General features: G+C 44.6%; 2 protein-coding genes across 3 annotated transcripts in view; one reads left to right on the top strand and one right to left on the bottom strand.

The window, feature by feature from the left end:
* The window catches only part of GLUD1 (glutamate dehydrogenase 1), a 55885-nt gene extending 49769 nt beyond the window's left edge, over window positions 1-6116 (bottom strand). Inside the window, exon 1 of one of the 2 annotated variants that reach the window (XM_034776695.1) lies at window positions 5585-6116. In XM_034776695.1, the coding sequence (XP_034632586.1) occupies window positions 5585-6002 (418 nt within the window). In that variant the 5' untranslated portion in view covers window positions 6003-6116. Of the gene's footprint in view, window positions 1-5422; window positions 5442-5584 lie in introns of those variants that run through there. The other variant, XM_034776696.1, reaches the window with a different exon arrangement.
* Window positions 6117-6243: 127 nt separating this feature from the next.
* The window catches only part of SHLD2 (shieldin complex subunit 2), a 65987-nt gene continuing 47937 nt past the window's right edge, over window positions 6244-24293 (top strand). The window contains exon 1 of the mRNA XM_034776694.1: window positions 6244-6262. The gene's annotated coding sequence lies outside the window, so the exon portion shown is untranslated. The remainder of the gene's footprint in view (window positions 6263-24293) is intronic.

Raw genomic sequence — 24293 nt, 5'->3', positions numbered from 1 at the left:
CACCCAAGACCCTCAGGGCACACAGGAGACCTCTGGTGAGTGTACCTTTGTAAATATTTGTAAACATTACACATGGTTTAAAAGCAAGCGTGTTTAATGATTAATTTGCCCTGGCAATCGCGGCCAGTACATCTACTGGAAAAGTCTGTTAACGTGTATGGGGATGGAGCGGAAATCCTCCAGGGACATCTCCAGAAAGCTCTCCTTTATGTACTCCCAAAGCCTTTGCAAAAGGTTTCTGGGGAGGGCTGCCTTATCCCGTCCGCCATGGTAGGACACTTTACCACGCCAGGCCAGTAGCACGTAGTCTGGAATCATTGCATAACAAAGCATGGCAGCGTATGGTCCCGGTGTTTGCTGGCATGCAGACAATATCCATTCCTTGTCTCTCTGTTATCCTCAGGAGAGTGATATCATTCACGGTCACCTGGTTGAAATGGGGTGATTTTATTAAGGGGACATTCAGAGGCGCCCGTTCCTGCTCTTCTGAACAGAAATGTTCCCCGCTGTTAACCATGCGGTGGAGGGGAGGGGTGAAGTGATCATCCCAGAGAATCGTGTGTGTGTGTGTGTGTGGGGGGGTGGTTTACTTGTGTTTGTGCCGCATGTTAACCGGGAAACCGCAGCCCCCTCCTTTTACATTGAAACCCCATTTTAAATGGACAACCCAATTCATCCTTGAGATGGGAAATGCGCTGCTGTTTGCAACCTTTCCCGCATGTTAAGAAGGTTAAATAAGCCAAAACACTGTGGCCTACGATGGCTGCCTGCAAGCCGAAATATGCGACCTTGTAATGAAAGAGTGTACCCATTGTTCCCTAAAATGTGTCTTTTTTAACCACCTCTCCCTTCTCCTCCACCAGCTGCAAATGTTTCTCCTTCGCAGAGGCTCGTGAACATTAGAAAGAGAAAACGTAAGACGAGGGACGAGATGTTCACGGAGCTGCAGATGTCCTCCCACGCTGATAGAGCACAGCAGAATGCGTGGAGGCAGTCAATGTCGGAGATGAGAAAAGTCCAACATGAACGAGAGGAGAGGTGGCGGGCTGAAGACGATAGGTGGCGTCAGCTTGCAGACAGACGGCAAGAGGCAATGCTCCGTCTGCTGGAGCATCAAAGTGATATGCTCGAGCGTATGGTTGAGTTGCAGGAAAGGCAGCAGGAGCAGAGACCGCCGCTACAGCCCCTGTGTAACCAACAGCCCTCCTCCCCAAGTTCCATAGCCTCGTCACCCAGACGCCCAAGAACACGGTGGGGGGGCCTCCGTCCACCCAGTCACTCCACCCCAGATGATCGCCCAAGCATCAGAAGGCTGGGCTTCAATAAGAGTTAAAGTTTTAAAATGCAGTGTGTCCTTTTCCATCCCTCCTCCCCCACCCATCCCTGCTACCTTGGCAATTATCCCCCTACCTCTGTAAGGAACTAATAAAGAATGCATGAATGTGAAAAAACAATGACTTTATTGCCTCTGCAAGCGGGAGGGGAGGGGAGGGTGGGGTGGGGTGGTTGGTTTACAGGGAAGTAGAGTGAACCGGGTCGTGGGGGGGGTTGGAGGGTTCATCAAGGAGAAACAAACAGAAGTTTCACACAGTAGCCTGGCCAGTCACAAAACTCGTTTTCAAAGCTTCTCTGATGCGCACCGCGCCCTGCTGTGCTCCTCTAACCGCCCTGGTGTCTGGCTGCGCGTAATCAGCGGCCAGGCGAGTTGCCTCAACCTCCCACCCCGCCATAAATGTCTCCCCCTTACTCTCACAGATATTGTGGAGCGCACAGCAAGCAGCAATAACAATGGGGATATTCTTTTCGCTGAGGTCTGAGCGAGTCAGTAAGCTGCGCCAGCGCGCTTTTAAACGTCCAAATGCACATTCCACCACCATTCGGCACTTGCTCAGCCTGTAGTTGAACAGGTCCTGACTCCTGTCCAGGCTGCCATGAGCCATGGCATTAAGGGGTAGGCTGGGTCCCCAAGGATCACGATAGGCATTTCAACATCCCCAATGGTCACTTTCTGGTCCGGGAAGAAAGTCCCTTCCTCCAGCTTTCGAAACAGACCAGAGTTCCTGAAGACGCGAGCATCATGTACCTTTCCCGGCCATCCCACGTTGATGTTGGTGAAACGTCCCTTGTGATCCACCAGGGCTTGCAGCAGCATTGAAAAGTACCCCTTGCGGTTTATGTAGTCGGTGGCTTGGTGCTCCGGTGACAAGATAGGGATATGGGTTCCGTCTATGGCCCCGCCACAGTTTGGGAATCCCATTTCAGCAAAACCATCCACTATTGACTGCACGTTGCCCAGAGTCACTACCCTTGCTATCACCAGGTCTTTCATTGCCCTGGCAAATTGGATCACAGCAGCCCCCACAGTAGATTTGCCCACTCCAAATTGATTCCCGACTGACCGGTAGCTGTCTGGCGTTGCAAGCTTCCACAGGGCTATTGCCACTCGCTTCTCAACTGTGAGGGCTGCTCTCATCTTGGTATCCTGGCGTTTCAGGGCAGGGGAAAGCAAGTCACAAAGTTCCATGAAAGTGCCCTTACGCATGCGAAAGTTTCGCAGCCACTGGGAATCGTCCCATACCTGCAGCACGATGCGGTCCCACCAGTCTGTGCTTGTTTCCCGGGCCCAGAATCGGCGTTCCACGGTATCAACCTGCCCCAGTAACACCATGATTTCCACATTGCTGGGGCCTGTGCCTTGTGAGAGGTCTATGGCCATGTCAATTTCCTCATCACTCTCGTCGCCGCGCTGCAATCGCCTCCTCGCCTGGTCCGGGTTTCGCCTTGGCATGTTCTGGCTCTGCATGTACTCCAGGACAATGCGCGTGGTGTTCATAGTGCTCATAATTGCCGCGGTGATCTGAGCGGGCTCCATGATCCCAGTGCTAGCTATGGCGCCTGGTCAGAAAAAAGGCGCGAAAGTAGTATCTGATGGACCAGGAGAAGGAGGGCGGGAGGGAGGGAGGGCCGAGTGACGACATGGCGTACAGGTACAGGAACAGGGAGAAACACAAACAACTGTCACACAGAATGGTCCCCCCAAAGATTAAACTGGAAACCCTGGGCTTAGCAGGCCGTTGATTTCACGGAGGAAGGGGAAGCAAATGAACACAGAACAAATCTATTTTTTACATCTTAAGGTGGCAGCCGACGCTGCAGCATGAGTGACAGCCATACCAGTATGACGATGACGGATACCAATCATAATATGCCATCATCTGCCAAAAGGCAAGGGGCTGCTGCTGTGTAGCAATGCAGCCCCACGTCTGCCAGCCCCACGTCCGCCAGCACCCAGCATCGCCCTCGGCCTCTTCTGGGTGCTTAGCAGACAATATTGGGCAATTGGCAGAAAATAGTATATTATGACTGGTAACCGTCATCATCGAAACAGTAGCATGTCTGCCCAGGTGGCCATGATTGACAGCCATACCAGTACGACGACGACGAGTACCAGTCATAATATACCATCGCCTGCAAGGGGCTGGTGCAATGCAGCACTACGGCTGCCAGCCCCACGGCTATCACTCATGCTACACCATCTACCGCCAAAAGGCAGTTAGCAGCTGCTGCTGTGTAGCAATGCAGTCCCACGTCTGCCGGCACCCAGAGGACATATGGTGACGGTGAGCTCAGCTGAGCTGAGCGGGCTCCATGCTTGCCGTGGTATGTTGTCTGCACAGGTAACCCAGGTAAAAAGGCGCGAATCTATTGTCTGCCGTTGCTGTGACGAGGGGGGAGGGGCCTGACGACATGTACCCAGAACCGCCCGCGACACTGTTTTGCATCATCCGGGCATTGGGATCTCAACCCAGAATTCAAAGAAAAGGCGCGAACCGCTTCTCGGCTCGAGCTGTGGCGCAAACGTAGTATCTGACGGCCTAGGGGAAGGAGGGAGGGGGGCCGAGTGACGACATGGCGTACAGGCACAGGGAATTAAAATAAAGAACGGTGGCTGTGCATCAGGGAGAGACACAAACAACTGTCACAGACTGGTCCCCCCCAAAGATTAAACTGAAAACCCTGTTGACGGAGGGAGGGGGAAGCAAATGAATACAGAGAAAATCTATTTTTTACATCTTAAGACGACGGTGCAGCGTGACTGATAGCCCTCGGCATCTTTCTGGGTGCTTGGCAGCAAATACTGGGCGGTGTATGACGATGGTCTTCAGGCCTATTGCACGAGCTGCTGCTCAGGGAAGACTCTGCTAACGTGCGATGACCCGACTTGTAATAGGCCGGCTAACAGTCATAATACACCATTTACTGCCAAAAGGCAAGCCCCACGGCTGCCAGCACCCAGATCGCCGATGAAGGCTACCAGTCTACTGCACCGTCTACCGCCAAAAGGCAGTTAGCAGCTGCTGCTGTGTAGCAATGCAGTCCCACGTCTGCCGGCACCCAGAGGACATATGGTGATGGTGAGCTCAGCTGTGCTGAGCGGGCTCCATGTTGTCTGCACAGGTAACCCAGGTAACCCAGATAAAAAGGCGCGAATCTATTGTCTGCCGTTGCTGTGACGGGGGAGGGAGGGGCCTGACGACATGTACCCAGAACCGCCCGCGACACTGTTTTGCATCATCCGGGCATTGGGATCTCAACCCAGAATTCCAAGGGGCGGCAGAGACTGCGGGAACTGTGGGATAGCTGTGGGATAGCTACCCATAGTGCAATGCTCCGGAAGTCGACGCTAGCCTCGTACTGTGGACGAGGTCTGCCGACTAGAGCACCTAGAGCATTTTATTGTGTGGACATACACAATCGGCTGTATACAACCGATTTCAATAAAACCGGCTTCTATAAATTCGAACTAATTTCGTAGTGTAGACATACCCTCCTATACTTCACAGCTGGAACTGTACCTTGTGAAAGGAGTATGAGGGTATCTCATTACTCTTACAGTGGATATATTGCTGGCTGTGTTTGAAGCAGGAGATAACCAAGGGGGAATTATAGCTCCCACTCTGCTGAAAGTAGAAGAGAACTCTCCCTATTTCTGGGTAAGCAGTGATCCCCAATAATTGCCCTTCCCTCCTGGGCTGGCACAGTGAAAGCTCTCTCTCCTGGTTCACTCTACTTTTAATCACTTGTTTGTTGGGTGTAGTGCTGGCTGTATATGACTAAAGAGAGTCTCCTGCTTTGCAGAGGGTTGGGTGCTAACTATGAATGTATGGAAAATAAAGTGTTAACAATCCATGGGGCTGGGGTGTCCCCTTTCCTGCAGGTAGTGCAGTGCTGCGTTAGTTTATATAGGTGCAGTACTGGCTCCGCATGAGGAGTGCTGGGTATCTATGAGGAGGTCTCACGAACCTTGCAGGGGTACCCCAGTATGTATGGCTCTGTCTATACGTGGATCTCATGCGTGGGTCTCAATTTGCAGGTTGTCGGGGTGCTAGATGTCTATATACCAGGGTAGAGGGGCTCTCCCCTCCCTTGCAGGGGGTGCGGTGCCGGTTGTCTGAATGGTGGGTGGGGGGGGGGGGGCGGGGCCAGCTGCGTGTATGGTGATGGTGAGGGTGCAGAGCTCACCCCCCGGGCAGGGGGTGCGGTGCTGGCCGTGTGTGTGCGCGCACAGAGGTGCGGAGCTCACCTCCCTTGCAGGGGGTGCGGTGCTGGCTGTGCTGCGCCCGGTAACCCTCGATCACCTCCCACTCTCCGTTGTCGCGTTTGATGGGGAAGGAGACGCTGAGCACGTGGTTGCAGGGCTTGATGATGCGGAGGATGCCGCGGACGCGGTGGCGCCGCTCCTCGGGGCTCTCCCGCGAGCGCAGCCCCTCCACTAGCTTGTCCTCCACGATGCCGGCGCCGCGGTCGAAGAAGCCCTCCACCATCTTGAAGAAGTTGGGGTCGTCCTCCCGCTCCGCCTCGCTGTAGCGCCGCCGCTGCGGGAGCCTCCCGCTGGGGCCGCCCCACAGAGCTGCTGCTACCGCCGCGCTGGGCTCCGTGCCCGCCAGCAGCGAGCCGGCCCCGGCGCGGGACGCGAGCAGCTCCCCTAGGTAACGGTACATGGTGGCAGCTACAGCGGGGCTGGGAGGCAGAGTCGGGGCTGCTCTAGCGCTGCGCGGCTGGTGGTACAACAGAGTCGCTGCCTCCGCCGCCGCCTTTAAATGGCCCCGCGGGGCGAGGCCGGAGGGGTGGCTCGGGTCACACTACACCTCCCTGCCGCGCGTGCGCACACGCCTCGCCCGGAACCCCTCCGCCCTCTTGGCTCCACCGTGAGGAGCTGGGCGCGGTGCCGGCCCCCAGCCCGTCTCCCGGAAGGCCCGAGGTGGGTGTGTGGCGCGCATGCGTGTCGGGATCGCGCCTCGGTCGGTCGTCGCTCTCAGTCCAGGGTGCTGGTGGGGGAGCGGGAACCTAAAGTGCTTCCGCCCGTGCAGGGGGTCGGGAGGGTGCGGTGCGGTCGCTTCTCCCGACTGCAGGCGCGGGCAGCTCCATGGGGGGAGGCGGCGGCCTGCGCCTGGGCAGGGGGCACTGTACAGTAGAGTCGGTCATCCTTCCCCTTCTGCTGCGGGGAGCTGCAGAGCCCCTGACCTCCCATTTCGTTCCCTGGGCCACTGCTGCCCGCCCGCCCCGCTGCACACTCCTTTCCGGTGCCATCTGCCCACCACCCTCCCCAGCTGCCCGCCCGCCCCCGAGCGATGGCCACAGTGGCTATCCCGGCTGAGCGCGCTTCAGCCCAGTGGCTCTCAACCTTTCTGGACTACTGTACACCTTTCAGGAGTCTGATTTGGCTTGCGTACCCAGTTTTACCTCACTTTAAAAACGACTTACTTACAAAATCAGACATAAAAATACAAACGTGTCATAGCCTATTACTAAAAAATTGCTTATGTTCTAATTTTTTACCATACAGTTTGGAAATAAATCAATTGAAATATAAATATTGTATTTACATTTCAGTGTATAGTATATAGAGCAGTATAAACAAGTCATTGTCTGAAATTTTAGTTTGTACTGACTTCGCTAGTGCTTTTTATGTAGCCTGTTGTAAAACTAGGCAAATATCTAGATGAGTTGATGTACCCCCTGGAAGGTCTCTAAGTACCCCCGGGGTACACGTACCCTTGGTTGAGAATCATTGCTTTAACCTACACACTGACGGGCTTTGCTGCATCGCTTATCTGGGGTACAGGGAGCCTCTGCCTTAGGTAACACAGGGCTCAATATGCCACCATTTGTATCTTCCTTAGCTTTGGGTATTCCCTATCCTGCCTGCCTGGCCTGGGCTTGTCACCAGGTGACACAGAGATCGCTGTTCTCTGACCCTCTCAGAGCAACGTCTTGTACGGTTCGATGGGAGCCAAGATTAGAGCAGACATGCATAGCCAGGGAGGAGAACTGCACAAGTAATCCATTGGTCAGTGTGTGTTATGTCCCCTTCTGGACCTAGGCCACAGAGGATGTGAATCTGATTGTGGTGAAAACCAGTGTACTAACTTCCTTGACAGAGTTAGACAATAGCAGTTTTCTTATCTGTTATTCAAGGATGTCATTTCAGAAAGAAAACTGCTGGTGTATAGAATATATATGATGATATTATATCCTGCAAAGTCTTGGGGTGGCAGGGAAGGAAGTAGAGCATATAGATCTATGAAAACTTGCCTCGAGGGGGGCAACAGCTGCCTTCTGATCCATAGCAAATAATGCTGCCGGTTTTCTGAAAAACTTATTTTTTGTGGGAAAATATCTGTCCTAAATAGGAGCAAGGAGGGAAAGCATGTGTGGAAATATTTATTGTTGAATACAATTTCAGGCTTCCTAACCTGTACAGGATATTTTTTCATTTGTTCTCTAGTTACAGATGAATAAAAGTACTGTTTAGTACAAATCAGGCTAATTTTGGCCAGAGCATACAACCCCTTGCCAAGCAAACATGCTGCCCTCCAAACAGTGGGAACAGGGACATGTGTCTATCTAGGGTAGATTGGTCTATCTAGATCAGGGGTAGGCAACCTATGGCACTTGTGCCAAAGGCAGCACGTGAGCTGATTTTCAGTGGCACGCACACTGCCCGCGTCCTGGCCACCGATCCGGGGGGCTCTGCATTTTATTTAATTTTAAATTAAGCTTCTTAAACGTTTTAAAAACCTTATTTAATTTACATATAACAATAGTTTAGTTATATATTATAGACTTATAGAAAGACACCTTCTAAAAACGTTAAAATGTAATTCTGGCACGTGAAACCTTAAATTACAGTGAATAAATGAAGTTTCGGCACACCACTTCTGAAAGGTTGCCGACCCCTGATCTAGATAGATATGCTAATCTCAAAATTCTTCAGGCATGTACAAGATATATGTTATACCTGAATCAACCCACAATCAGTAGGGTGGGAAAACTTGAAAAAACAGGCCAACTGAAGTAAAATAAACCTACCTTTTGACAGGGAGAGCGTTTGACTTCTCCTATATTGGAAACAAATTTCAGGACACAGTCTGAAATAAAATTCTTTCCTGCAGGCCTAATCCAAGCAATAATTCTTTGCAAACTCTGTGAAGAGACCATATAGCTCAGGGGTTCTCAAACTGGGGTTCGGAACCCTCAGGGGGTTTTGAGGTTACATGGGGGATTGTGAGCTGTCAGCCTCCACCCCAAACCCTGCTTTGCCTCCAGCATTTATAATGGTGTTAAATATATTTAAAAGTTTTTAATTTATAAGGGGGGTCGCACTCACAGGCTTGCTATGTGAAAGGGGTCCCCAGTACAAAAGTTTGAGGACCACTGATCTAGCTGCTGTGCAGATGTCTGTGATGGAAATACCTTAGGGTTTGTCCTCCTTGCAATTAAGTTGAGTTTTCCCCCTAATTTGAGTCAAATCCACACAAAATGATTAAAGGTCTAGAAAACATGACCTATGAGGGTAGACTGAAAAAATTGGGTTTGTTTAGTCTGGAAAAGAGAAGACTGAGAGGGGACATGGTAACCGTTTTCAAGTACATAAAAGGTTGTTACAAGGAGGAGGGAGAGAAATTGTTGTTGTTAACCTCTGAGCATAGGACAAGAAGCAATTTAAATTGCAGCAAGGGAGGTTTAGGTTGGACATTAGGAAAAACTTCCTGTCAGGGATGGTTAAGCACTGTAATAAATTGCCTAGGGAGGTTGTGAAATCTCCATCATTGAAGATTTTTAAGATCAGGTTAGACCTGTCAGGGACGGTCTAGATAATACTTATTATTCTAAAACTCCTTATTTTAAGTGTGGAGGTGCTTTTAACTTTAGTTGGCTCATCAAGTGGTATAGAGAAAGCTCAAGTTAGCATGACTTGCCACCTGCTAACACAACCAGTTTGTGCATCTCAAAGTGTTTTGTGATGGGGCAGCTTTTGCTCAAAATAGGATAATTCGAGAAGAGTTAGGTATAGATAACTTGATTTAACTTACAATCATACCATAAGGCAGTCTGTGGTGGCTACAGTGTCCCAGTCTAAAGAAACTTTGAATCATCTAATATGAGGAGCATAGCAATATGAGGAGCAATCAGACATTGGTTTAGTCCTCTGGGTTGCAGCATTTTTCAATTAGTTGGTTTCAAAAGAAAAACCCACTTGTCTTTCTCCCTGGAGCTAATGACTGCCTCACTGATAAGAATTTACTCAATAGGTGGAGTTATTTGCATCATGTCAGGCAGGAAACCTCTCAGCGCAGTGAAACTCAAGAGTCTCACTCATATTAATGGGGCTTTTCCAACTGCCAGGAAACTTTTAAGTTCTGACATTTCAACCTTTCTCTGTGAGAGGCATCACCCAGAACATGTTTGCTGTAAGAATTGCAGGAGAGACAGAAAGAATGGCTCTCCCCTGTGTATCCAGTTGTGTTGACATCCTTATGCCTGCTTTTCAAGTATTATATTTGGGAACATCTGGGCCCAATTTTGCCTTCAGATAAATATATGTAACTTTCATTGAAGTAATTGAAAGTTGTGTGTTCTAATCAGAAGTCAGAGTTGAACTCGGAATGTGTGGCTGCCCAATCCTGCAGTTGGTGAAGATATCATTTGTTATCGTCAGAAGCAGGAGGTAATATCACTAGGAGCCTGTCTATATGGAAACTTAATTTGCAGCAAACCAGAGTGTAAATCTACCTTGTGTTAGCCAGCACTAAGTGCCCATATGGATCTGCTGCTCCACACAAAAGTTCTGTAGTGCTCTTTGCTCTACCGTGCTTTGAAACGGACGATTAAAGCGCACTAGAGAACTTACAGTGCATGGCAGCAGGGTCCCCAAAGGCGCTTAATGCAAGGTAGATTTATGCTCCAATTTGCTGCAAACTAAGCAGTCACCTAGACAAGCCCTAAGTGACAAGCTGAACTATAGAAGAGTCATGAAAAGGGGATTTCAAAAAAATAGACAAAACCTCCTGTGTACTCATCTCAAGAAGTGATATGGGTAACCTGCAGTTAGTGAACATCAACATATTTGATGCTTTTTATTGTGGGGTCAAAGACAGAAAGGTCTTGGCAAAAATCAATCTTTTTTTTGTTAATTTTTGCAGTTTTGAACAGGAAAGACTGTTGTACATGCAGTGGAAAAAAGTCCAAATTATATGAAACAAAAGCACTATGTACAAGTGCAGTCCCACATCACACAGTATACACTTATGCAACTGTATTACAAGTATTTTTTACAAAGGAGTTTTTACACGTACATAGAAGATCAGTGTTTCTCAAACTGGGGTCCGTGAGGATACTTCAGCGGGGCACGGGCCCCACTGATCAACTTCTTCCGCTCCCTCCCAGTGCCTCCTGTAGGTCGGGGAATAGCTGTTCAGCGGCGTGCAGGAGGTGCTGAGAGGGAGGAGCGGGGATAGGGTGTGCTTGGAGGTGGGGTGAGAGTGGGGCCTTGAGGGAAGGGGTAGAGTGGGGGGCGGGACCTGGGGCTGAGCAAGGGATTTGGGGGTCTGTGAAAATTTTGTAAATCAAAATGGGGGTCCTCCAGTTGCCAGAATTTGAGAACTGCTGTAATAAATCAATGAATAAATAAAGGAAACTGAATAGATAGAATCCCAGTCTCTGTTTTATATTGTCACTGCATGTTAAATACCCCTAATTGTCCGTGATAAGAAGTAGGGAAGACCACTGAAGAGAGAATGGCAGGCTCCTGCTCACCTTCAGGATTTGTGTGGTATATCATTATGTATTACGGCAGTTCTTAAAGGCCCACCAAGAATGGGATCCCTTTATGCCAGGTGCTGTGCAGCCACAGAGTAGTACATAGTCCATGCACCAAAGAGCTTACAATCTAAATAGACAAGACAAGCACAGGATGTGGGAATGGGTATAACACACAAGCACAGTGAACAATGTGATGGCAGCAAATTACGTTAGTTCTATGATTTTTTGGCTTAGGGACTTATTTAGGAGGGGATAAACTAAAGAGGAAGGGGAGAGACAGCAGGGGTTAAAATTATCATGTCCAGAGTCTGAAGATGCCTGTTAGTAAAACAGAGGGAAGCAAAGGCATGAAATGTTTCTTTTTAGGGAGAACTGGTTATGCGGGTATTGTCAAGCCTGCTTTAGAGACTCAGCCTCTCAATATATTTACATTATTAGAATTGCTCAATTACTTCGATATATTAATATGGGGATAGATACTGTCAAGACTGATTCCCTACTCTGGCACTTGGAGGGCAGAAGGTGGGGGCCCGCAAGGATTCAAAAATTAATACTGGCCACTCAGGCTGGTATTAAACTCCCAAGGTCACAGTTTCTCTCTGACCTTGGATGGATAGATGCTGCCGCCACCCAAGTGCAAAAGAACTCCTTGGGACCCAGGGAGGCTCACTTGGGAATTCCTTCCTGTGGGGTACTCTCAAGCCCTTTCACTCGCCCCTCCGGGGAAGAGCTGAGAAAGAAAACAAAGGCAATTAGCTGTTGCCCCCAGCTAATTAAACAACATATGCACAAACCTCTTAGGACACTAAAAATCCAATCCTGTTCTTAAAAAAGGGAAATTGTATTTTCTTTTTTTTTTCTTTTTAATAAATCTGAAAACCTAGGCTATTGCTAGATTTTAAAAGAAACAATTACAAAAATTAAGCATCAAGATAGCTCTCTTGAGGTTCAGCTTAAAAGTTACAAGCAAAACAAAAGCATCTGAGGTTAGCACAGAGGAGTCCACAAGCCAATAAGAAATAAAAACAAAAACCCTAATCGCATCTTCCTAGTCATTCCCTAATTTACTTACATATTTGGGGTTTCAGATAAGTAGTTTGAGGTGTGATTTGATGCTTTTTCATACATAGTTTTAAAGCTGCTTACAGCATTGCTGCTCTGTGTCTCTACTTTCGCAGGACAACAAAAAGAAGAAAAAGGGAAGTTTTTTTTCCCCCATTTAAAAAAGTTCTAGCCCTCCCATTGGCTCTTTTGGTCAGGTGCCCACTCCTTTCCTTTTACCTGTGGGCGTGTTAACCCTTTACAGGTAAAGCAATAGTGTTCCTATATTACAGATAGGAAAACTGAGGCAGGAGTTAAGTGGAAAATGTGACAATTATTTGACATGCTCAAGAGCTCAGAAAGGCCTACATCAGAGTTAGAACTGTAAAGTTCCTGGCTTCCAGTCCTGTACTCCAATCACTAGAATACACCTCTCTGAAAGTGTTCCTTACCTATTTATCAGCTGCATGCATTGACCCAGATATGTTTATAATATATTACGTCATAGGTTAGGGATTCAGAATGGTAAAACACAATGTAAGAGTGAAAATGAATATCCTTTTTCACCAGTTTCAGTAGCACGTCTTTTTATGAAATAACAGCATGAGCAGAGCCCTTCTGCTTTGATAAAGGTGAAAGTCCAGTATTACTGAATTCCAACAAAATATTCAACAAGTTACACTTGGAACTCTTTAAAAAAAAAAGTAAATCAGAAATTATCTTTTATTTTTGTAATGTTTGAAAACAATCACATGTGAGAGAAGAATAATTGTGTATGTTTCTAATATATATAAACACTTCACCGGCATAATTGACTTCCATTACACTCCTGTGAGGTTGATTATGAGGTGGATCCAGAGGTTAAGTGACTTGTCCAATGACACAGAGCAGGTCTTCGATAAGAGTTAAGATTAGAATTCAAGAGTTCTTGTGTCTTGGTTCCTATCAGCTAGACTGCATATCTTCTCTCTATTCCAGTCAAATCTCTGCCTTTCTTGTGTTAAGGAGTAAGCAGTAATTAAGGGAGCTATTTCTCGTGGTCTCAGAACATTGCTCAGTATGCATATATGTCTGTTAATAGTTTATTGGGACTTGTAGCTATGAAAACAATAATTCTAATAATGAAAGATACACTGTATGTTCTTTGTTTAGAGCAAGGGTCGGCAACTTTTCAGAAGTGGAGTGCTGAGGTCTCTTTCTATAAGTCTATAATATATAATTAAACTATTGTTGTATGTAAAGTAAATAAGGGTTTTAAAATGTTTAAGAAGCTTCATTTAAAATTAAATTAAAATACAGAACTCCCTGGACCGGTGACCAGGAACCGGGCAGTGTGTGTGCCACTGAAAATCAGCTCATGTGCCGCGTTCGGCACGCGTGCCATAGGTTGCCTACCCCTGGCTTAGAGTAACACATGGAGGACTCTCCTTTCAGTTAAACTGGTAAAAGATCACTAGGATGGTTTTAAAGGTAATTTTTTTTATATTTTTGTGTGCAACTAGAAATTTCAGTACATTTCAATTAATTTCATATTGAAATTGAATTATTTTTCTCCCAGTCATTTAAACCCACAGAAGTACAATGGTAAACAAGCGTATGTACTGAAGGAAACTATTTGCATGGGTGATGGACTTATTTAGCTCTAATTTATGGGAGATGGTTATATACTTGTTCATTACAAGAATTGGGAAAACATTCTGAATTTGGAAAAAATAGAACAGACAACTTTTTCTGTGCCAGTTATTTTTGAAATAGCTTTTACTTCCAACTTTAAATATTATGGCTTATTTCATTTTAGATATAATATAAACACTTTTATTTATTTTGTGCTTACCTGAATTGAAAAGATCCATGTTTTTAAGATATGCATGCTATTTTAGCAGATTTCATTACAAATAAGTATATTGGCTAAAATTATTGTTCAAGGTGTACTAAGAAAATCAGTTCAAAGCCAGGAACCCAGTAAACTTTTGCATTTGCTTTGTTGACAGAATATTACTCAAAAGCTTATATAATTCTACTATCTGAAATTACACAGGAATGACCACTGGGTATCCTTGTTTTCTATTCCTGAAACTGATTAGTTCACACAGAAGGAAAAAATCCCTAATAATTTTACAGGGTTGAAACTAGAACTGGTCAGAAAAAATTAGAAATATTTTTTTCTTCAGAATTTGTTTATTCATTGAAATCAACACATTCTGCAGGACTGTCAGTTTTGACAGAATTCCTCCAGAAGCCTGGGGGGTTTCCATCAGTTTTCGGCCAGTTCACCAACTTGATTCCTCTTCTGCACACCGGCTAGGCTTCTAGGAAATCCTGGCTCCTCAGCAGCCCACTTTGTGGGCTGCCCCCAGCGCCTAGGCTTGTGGTTTCTGAACAGCCTTGGTTCCCAGGGCTTCTAGGCTTCCTGGCTGCAGGAGTTACCTTGGAGTTGGAACACCCAACCAGGCAGACTGCCCTGGAGTCAGCGCTCTAAGGGCTTCCATGGTCCCTGGTTTTTGGCAACCTGCCAGGCAGACTCCCCCAGAACCCAGGCTCCCAGTAGAACTGATTATAGAATGATAATTCCAGTTTGCAGAAAATTTTCAAAATTTTGAATGGATTGAAACCACTTTTTGGAATCTCAAAATTCTCTGCTGTTGGAAATTCACATCAGCTATTGATGATCTGTTAAGTGATGTTCTTTCTCCAAATTGTCGTAGAAATTCCTGTCCGTTCCAACTGAGGAATAAGGAGAGACGGACACAGCTAATCAAGCAAGGAGCCCCGGGAGGGGCGATCTGTTTATTTCAATTGCAATTGGGTTCGAGCTCATAAGTCAGCAAGAACAAAGAAAACACTTACACCAAAGCATTGTATGCAGTTGACTATGCTAATCTATCGATCCAAAATTGGCCAAAATTTGCTATCATTACCATACATAGTTAGCAAGCTACATGTATCCACCCCTCTTGTGACCCCTTATTGTTCATCTACTTCCCCTCCCCCCCTTGCATTATTTGCAAACCAAGCAGTTAGTTATCTACAGGACGCAGGCACAGAAAGTTCCACTGTCTCCAGGTTTGGAGTTTGGTTACATTTCCTCTCGAAGGAACTTCCTGAGTTAAGACTACCCATAGCTGACACTGCATGTTACCCTTCTTCTATCTCCCATGTGTACATGACAAATTTGCCTCCTGGCAGTTAAACAGAATAATTTTATTTCAAAATCAATTCTAAATCAGTGCAAACAAGACATAAAACTGAGGTCTTGGCCAAATGTGGTGGCCATTAAAGATCACATGATACTTTAAACACGTGATGGGGGTATTATCCCCTTACCCTTTGTATCCTGTTTGGACTCCAGTCTGAGTAATTACATTCTGCCTACTTAAATTTCAGCTGCAGTTTCAATCAGTTAAAGTATTTTTCTTTATTTCCTATCTTAACCTGTTGTGTAGAGTTCACTTAGGCATTTAACGCTTGTGGTAAGTGAAATGATACCTGTGTGTGTTTGTAAAGCACTTTTGCAATGTGCAAAATTTAGATTGAGGTCAGTGGAAGTTCTGCGTTTGGAGCAGATGTGTGAAATAAATGCAGAATATGCCATTGAGATCTGCATTATAGTTAATAAATTTGCATTGTGTATAAAAGGTAGCTATTTTGTGTATAACTTATACATTTTGAGGTCCTTGGGATGAAAAGTCCAGTCTAAACTTCAGTTGTAGCGGTCTTTATTTTTAAAAGAAGCAAGGAGGCTTGAAGGCAAAAATTTGTTTTAGGATTTTGGGGGCAAGGGTTGAGTGAATAAAACAAATAGCATCTTAGGCATGCAGAACAGTCACAGAAAATGTCACCCAGTACTGAGCTAAATACATTGGTTATGTCAGACAAAATCGAATAAATCTATTATTGAAACCCTAGATATGTACATTTTTAGCTAAAAATACTGATTGCTGCCTCTGGAATTTATATTATAAAATCAGATAAATGGGCAGTTTTTTACTTGAGGATTATGATCTGTCTAAAGATGGAGTTTCTCTGTTGAGCAAGAAAAAAAAAATCTTGTTTACTGTATTTAACTGAATGTTGCAGCTGGTTCCAGTATGAGCCACTAAGCCTTATAAGCTCCAAGAATTCATTTTCTCTCATCAGTAATGCTCAGTGTATTAGAAGATCACTGCACTCGGTGTTCTTGTCACTTAGTATTCTGATGGTGTGTTTATTCCCTACAGTTTTTCCCCCCCCCCAATTTCTCCCTCTTCCCCCATTCTTGTAATTCTACTGAAAAAAAAATGTTTTTTTTTTGGTTACTCTGGGTTATTGAATAGCAACTAATTCTACATCATATGGTATTTTGCAAACTGAATTGGTGGTCAAATACTGCTCTTTCCAGTGTAATCGCTCCAGAGAAGTGAACATTTGGAAGAATAATCAGATTTTTTTTAATACTTATTAATACTTCTTGATACAGCCATTAATATAGGTACTAATATATATGACAGCAAATGTTATTGGATTATATAAAGACAGCTGTCATTTTTTTGCAGCTTCATGTGCTGACATTACATGCCAGTTATTGAATGAACTAATTTTCATATTTGCAAATAATTTGCATACATGTCATTTTAAACAATTTTTAGAGTTTGTGCTTATGAAAGGTATCCGCCTCAATTCAGCCTTGAGTGTGTAGACATTAAGATTCAATTACATAGTATTTTCTCCCATCTGGATCATCAACAGGGATTAAACCCAGGGTTTTCAGCTCAATAATACAAACCTTGTTCACTTGAGCTGTAGGAGTAGTTGATGAAACAAGTTATTATCAGGGTAGACTGATTTTTAAATCAAAACAATTTAAATCACTGATTTTAATTCTGATTTAAATCAGCAAGCAGGAAACATTGGTTTAAATCATCAGTTTTAATTGTGTTTTTCAATAGTACTTTTGAATTATTTTCTTAAAGAAAAGTTAATTCTCATTTGTGTCCAGTAAAGCAGTGGTTTTCAAACTTTTTTTCTGGGGACCCAGTTGAAGAAAATTGTTGATGCCTGCGACCCAGCGGAGCTGGGGGTGAGGGGTTTGGGGTGTGGGAGCCGGGGCTCAGGGTTGGGGCAGAGGGTTAGGGTGCTGGGGTGAGGGCTGCGAGGTGGGGCCGGGAATGAGGGGTTCAGGGTATGGGAGGGGACTCTTGGCTGGGGCAGGGGATTGGGGTGCAGGAGGGAGTCAGGTCTCTGGGCTGGGGGTGCAGGTTCTGGGGTGGGGCCAGGGATAAGGGGTTTGGGGTGCAGGAGGGGCTCTGGGTTTGGGGAGGGGCTCAGGGCAGTGTTGAAACAGGTAGGTACTAGCCTGCCTTAGCTGAGCAGCACCGCCGATGGGACTTTTAACGTCCCGGCCAGCGGTGCTGACCAGTACTAGGTTGCGACCCGAAGTTTGAAAAATGCTGCGGTAAAGCATGTTGATTTGCAAGTAAATATAGACTTTCCACTAATTTTGCTGCTTCCTTTTACTCATGAGGAGGTATACTATATCTATACATGTTTGTTTAAGCAATTATGTAGCATAGTTACATTTTTTCCAGATTCTTAATTTTTACATATTTTATGTTAGAAAATGGTGACCAACTCATTTCTCATTTACTAGATGATTATTAATATTTTACTTGCAATTTGCATCAAGTTCTATTTGGATGGATATTCAAATACAACACAATTTTAATTGTTTTATTAAATGTACTGGATACATAAGAAAAAAAGTTTAGCAAACGTGTCTTACTGATCTTGCTAATTTCTTAAAAAAGAAAGTGTTATCTGTAGTTAGCAAACTGAATTATTGTTTCTGGTCAACATATCCTTTAAGATTCTAGAACTATTAGTTCTTATCCTCTCACACCTAGTTGTTGTTCCTAGAGTGGAAGAGGAAAACAAACTTTCCTGCTTTTTCAACTCTCAGTTGGTTTCTTAACTTTGAATGAACTAGTCAAATAAACTGAAATGAAGAAAATATTCTCTCTGCACTTGGAGAAGAGGCTTCTGCTGTCAAAAGCTGGTTTAGCAAGTCAACAAACTCTGCTCCAGGTGCTTAGCCAGTGACTTCCACTAGTTCAGTAGTGTGATTTTTCTTTAAAACTTGGCAACAAACTTGCTTAATATTTTTTTATTTAATTTATATGATTTTAATAGATTATAATAAGTTTAGGCCTTAACATAGGTTGCCAATTTCAAAATTAATTTACAATAGTTTAATTTAATAAATATGGATATCCAATTTAAATGATAAAAATAAAAAAAAATTGTTTTTAAATCATCAATCTTTTTATCCATCCTAGTTATTATCCTTGATAGGGACTGACCCATAGAGGGGACACAACACACATTTGGCCAGTACACTGTGTAATTATTCCTGAGATAGCACTGAAATATCGGGGATCAGGATTCCCAGATTCTATTCCTGATTCTGGGAGCAGTGTGTGGTCTGTTGGTTAGCGGCAAAATAGCTAAGGACATAATTTCGCATATTCATTCTGAAAGGTAGTGTAGCTAAGTGGCAGAGCAGTGATCTGTCATATTAGAAACCTTAGATTTGTTCCCAACTGTTCCTGAAGTAATCTTGCACAACTTTTTTCAGTCATGTGTAAAAATGGGTGAATGATAATTGCTTTCCCTAAGATGGCAATGTCACAGGTCTGTTTGAGGTCTCCCTGTTGGACACTCACCAGACTGTGAGGGGATCCAAATGCGGAATCCCAAATGCCCCTCACTTGCTGGGGCTGGGCACTGTTCCTGGCTTTGGCCTCTAGGCACATGCCTCTTATCTGACACCTCTCTTGGTCAGGCCTGGATTAACCACTGTGCACTCTGTACACTTGCACAGAGCCTCCATCTCAGGGGGACCCTTAATCAGCAAAAAACAGAACAAATGCACCCCATGCACCAGATTGCAATGCCAATCTCTCAGATTTGGCCCAACTGCCTCTCTGTCATGACAGGGGGCAGCCAGGCCAAACCTGAGTGGTATGGGGCTGTGTGAGTGAGGGGCATGCAATGAGAGTGAGTGGAACTGGGCATCTGGGATCAGGAGGATCCACCCCAGCCTGGGACGGAAGCAGTGCCAGTGAGTGGCCAGGAAGGTCAAGGGACTGGCGATGAGTTGTTGGTGGGCTATGAGGTGAGTGGGGACTCTTGGGGGTGAGAGGTTGGGGATGAGTGGAAGATTTGGTGGGGGAAGGACCAATGCACCTGAGGTGTTGGGGGCTGCAGTGAGCCAGATGTATGTCAGGGCTACTGGGATGTGTGTAGGGATTGTCAGAATAAGTGAGGGTTTTGATGAAGAATTATTGGCATATCTGTGGGGTGTGAGGGGCATTCAGGAGTCTAGGTGAGGGGTGGGAAGAGCGGCATTCTAGGGTATGTGGTGGGTGGGGTACGTAAGGGGCCGGGGCACTTTAAGGAAGGTTGGTGAGGGGACAGCTTCCATAGTGCACAGGGCCCCAAAACTCATTAATCTGGGCCCAATTTGGTAGTGGGGACTCTGCTCTTGATCCATTTGGACAGGCCCTGAAAATAGTGCCCTCTGTCCCAAGCAGCTCTTACACATGCCCCAGAATTGCACCAAAGGGGTATGAAGAAGTCCGCTCGAATACTAACAGCGGAGGAGCTGGGACTAGTCCTCATGGTCTTCTGGTTTGAAGTCCAGTGCCTGTTCCCCTAAGTTATTAGATATTTTGTGGTGAAATCTCTACCTCATTTTTATCTCTGTCTTCCTCTCCTACTCACCATGAAAATGCATGATATTTTACTAGTTAATTTTTGTTTTTTCTCACTGTCTTCAGTACAATATGCTGTACCATATGGAGCCTTCCATCTGTGGAAAGTAAAATATATAACAAATATACAATGCAGCAATATAGTTTGTCACAATTTTAAAAAACACATTAAACATTGCTTCAATATAAAGAGAATCTGCTTTGATTATAATTTTCATCCCAAACTTCAAGTAAATCACAACTTTCCATTCATCAATTAGGTCAGCAGTTAAGGGCCACATTTCTGGGCTGCTTTGTGGCCCATTATGCCAATCTAGTTAGGGCATGTCAAGGGCAGGAGCAGTACTCTGGCTATTCTGGGCTGCCAAATGGTTCCCTAGGGATCTATCACGGGCAACTCTAACTGTAAGTTAGAACCATCTCTGCGGATGTTAATTTTTATTTGGGAAATATGTGGTATTATGTTCGATATTTCTTTATATGCAGCATGGCCCATTTAACATTACTGTGGGAACCTTCACCTAAGGCTACCCCTTAAAACTGTTCAGATTGAAGCTGATGTAGAATGCAGTGCTTTGTTTATTGAGTGGGTCATCATCCTGGGAACATAGGACACCAGTGCTCTTGGATCTGCTTTGGTTGCCCATTGATCTCCAAGTGGAGTTTTGAGATATTGTTTATAATCCATAAAGCCCTAAATGGGTTGGGACCAGCCTGCCTAAAGAATCATTTCTCTCCATGTCCTTCTACCACAGCTGTAGTCACCAGAGGTTCCTGAGCTGGAATCTTCTCATTAAAAAGACAGAGGAGCTAGCTAGCAGAACATTTCCTGTGAGGGCTTCTGAACTTGCTCCATCCATTTCTGATCTGAAATAGCCCAAATTTGGCGACCATCCAGGCACACTGAAAAATACTTGTATGTATCTGGGCTTTGGAGGAGAGCTGAGATGCGGTTTCCTCAACACTGAATGGCTGGAAAGGACTTTTTGTAGATGTACTGGCCGAAATTCTGTGGAGATAACTTTAAAGCTGCTGGGATTTTATTGTATTGTAAATGGTGTGTTAAAGCATGTAGAGTATTGGATAGGTGTCCTCTTTTTTTTTTTTTTTATTATGATTTAAATCCCAAATAAATACATTTTAAAACAGAATAAAATTAATATTTTCATGAACATTAACCAAATGGATTTTGCTGAGACTTAAAAATAAATCACTTTTGGTCTTAAATTGAAGATGGGAAGCATTTTTCAGAAAGTCATAAGCAACAGAAAATGGGCGTTTCAAATGGAGTTCCCTTTTGTTAGCTGAAATATTGCTGCTAACAACACTGATAAATTCAGCAAGTAGAATGAAGAAAAATGCTGACAGTAGTATGATTAAATATTTATTCTGTATAGTAACATTGAAATGTGGAAAATAATTAGGTATAACAATATCTGTTTAGGACCTCACCCAGCGCTCATTAAAGTTAACAGTAAAACTCCCATTGACTGCACTGGTGCAGGATTGTGCAGTGCCATTTGTGCTATCAGTTTTTAAGATATTTGCTCTTTAAATCAGTGTGGAGTTACGCTTATAAACGAATGGCATGATATGGCTATTCTTGCAAAGTTTTGATTCCATTATGAAGATCAGTTCCAGATTTATATTGAATATATATTAAATGAAAGGATTCTAAAAGAATACAATACCTAAACTCTAACTCCTTCTTTACAGAAGGATTTTTTTTTTTTTTAAGTTCTCATAATCAATACATAATATCTGGTGGAGCTTTAGGTTTCCAGGTAGCTTTGCTTTTTCTTTTTGTCATTAACACTGAGAATGAAGAAATGTTGTATGGGTCTTAATTAGGACTGTCGATTAATCACTGTTAACGCACACAATTAACTCAAAAAAATTAATCGCAATGAAAAAAATTAATCGCGATGAATCAGAGTTTTAATCGCACTATTAAACAATAGAATATCAATTGAAATTTATGAAATATTTTGGATGTTTTTCTACATTTTCATATACGTTGTGTTCTGTGTTATAATTGAAATCAAAGTGTATATTTTATTACAAATATTTGCACTGTAAAATAAAAAATAGTATTTTCATACAAGTACTGTAGTGCAATCTCTTTGTCCTGAAAGTGCAACTTACAAATGTAGGTTTTTGTTGTTGTTGTTACATAACTTCACTCAAAAACAAAACAATGTAAAACTTCAGTGCCTACAAGCCCACTCAGTCCTACCTCTTGTTCAGCCAATTGCTAAGACAAACAACGTTGCTTACATTTACAGGAGATAATGCTGCCCTCTTCTTATTTACAGTGTCACCAGAAAATGAGAACAAGCATCTGCATGGCACTTTTGTAGCTGGCTGCAAGGTATTTACATGCCAGATATGCTAAACATTCGTATGCCGCTTCATGCTTCGGCCACAATTCCAGAGGACATGCTTCCATGCTGATGATGCGTGTTAAAAAAATAATGCGTTAATTAAATTTGTGACTGAACTCCTTGGGGGAGAATTGTATGTCCCCTGCTCTGTTTTACCCACATTCTGCCATATATTTCATGTTATATCAGTCTTGGATGATGACCCAGGACATGTTGTTCATTGTAAGAACACTTTCACTGCAGATTTGACAAAACGCAAAGAAGATACCAATGTGAGATTTCTAAAGATAGCTACAGCACTTGACCCAAGGTTTAAGAATCTGAAGTGCCTTCCAAAATCTGAGAGGAACGAGGTGTGGAGCATGCTTTCAGAAGTCCTAAAAGAGCAAAACTCCAATGCGGAAACTACAGACCCCTTACCACCAAAAAAGAAAATCAACCGTCTGCTGGTGGCATCTGACTCAGATGATAAAAATGAGCATGCGTCAATATGCACTGCTTTGGATCGTTATTGAACAGAACCCCTCATCAGCATGGACGCATGTCCCCTGGAGTGGTGGTTGAATCATGAAGGGACATATAAATCTTTAACGCATCTGGCACGTAAATATCTTGCGACGCCGTCTACGACAGTATCATGAGAATGCCTGTTGTCACTTTCAGGTGACGTTGTAAACAAGAAGAGGGCAGCATTATCTCCTGCAAATGTGTAAACACTTGTTCGTCTGAGCGATTGGATGATCAAGACGTAGGACTGAGTGGACTTGTGGACTCTAAAATTTTACATTTTTATTTTTGAATGCAGTTTTTTGGTACATAATTCTACATTTGTAAGTTCAACTTTCATGATAAAGAGATTGCACTAAAGTATTTGTTGGAAAATACTATTTCTTTTGGTTTTTTTTACAGTGCAAATACTTGTAATCAAAACTAGGGTTACCATATTTTAATTTAAAAAAAGGAGGACACTCCATGGGGCCCCAGCCCCACCCCAACTCCGCCCCTTCCCCAAAGTCCCCGCCCCAACTCTGACCCCTCCCCGGAATGCTCCGCCCCCTGCTCCTCCCCCTCCCCTACTTCCCGCGAATCAAATGTTCGCGGGAAGCCTGAAACAGGGAGGCAGCAGGTAAGCTGGGGCTGGGGCGGGGCGCGGCCCAGTCCGGCCCCCCCCGGCCGAGCAGCTCCCTCTGGCGGCCCGCCGGCCCAGGCCAAGAGGCTCTGGCCCCGGCGTCTACCGCCCGGATCAGCTCGGGCCCTGGGGCGCCGGCTCTGGTTCCGGCCGAGCGGCTCCGGTCTGCCCTGGCCCCAGCGGCCCCCAGCCGAGCACCACTGGTCCCAGCCCAGACCCAAGCCCCACAACCCCTCCCTCCCTATTTTCCTGGACATGTCCAGCTTTTTGGGATTTCCTCCCGGATGGGGATTTGAGGCCCAAAAAGCCGGACATGTCCGGGAAAATCCAGACGTATGGTAACCCTAATCAAAACTAAAGTGAGCACTGTACACTTTGTATTCTGTGTTGTAAGTTAAATCAATATATTTGAAAATGTAGAAAACATCAAAAAATATTTAAATAAATGGTATTCTATTATTGTTTAACAGTGCGATTAATCACGATTAATTTTTTTAATCGCTTGACAGTCCTAGTCTTAACATATTTTTCACGTTAAGTAATAGACAGAGTTTTGGGGGACACAGGAATTCCCATATATATTTTTTTGGCATTATGAGCTAAAATTGTATTCCAGTAATTTGACAACTTTGGACTACTCCAAAGCATTTGAAACAGGGTACCAATCTTATTTTACATCTTTAGCAGTAGGGTGGCACGTTTGGCAAGATTTGCATGGAGTAATTAATATCTTGTATAAAAGACTGTAATATGACCTGCAAAATTTTACACTAATTGCAATGGTTCTTTTATTGCTACATATCTTTTACTAATGTAGGGTTACCATACGTCCGGATTTTCCCGGACATGTCCGGCTTTTGGGGGCTCAAATCCCCGTCCGGGGGG

This window comes from Trachemys scripta, chromosome 7 (genome assembly GCF_013100865.1).
Source record: "Trachemys scripta elegans isolate TJP31775 chromosome 7, CAS_Tse_1.0, whole genome shotgun sequence".
NCBI classification, from domain to species: domain Eukaryota; kingdom Metazoa; phylum Chordata; order Testudines; family Emydidae; genus Trachemys; species Trachemys scripta.
This window is presented reverse-complemented; position numbering and strand designations above follow the sequence as displayed.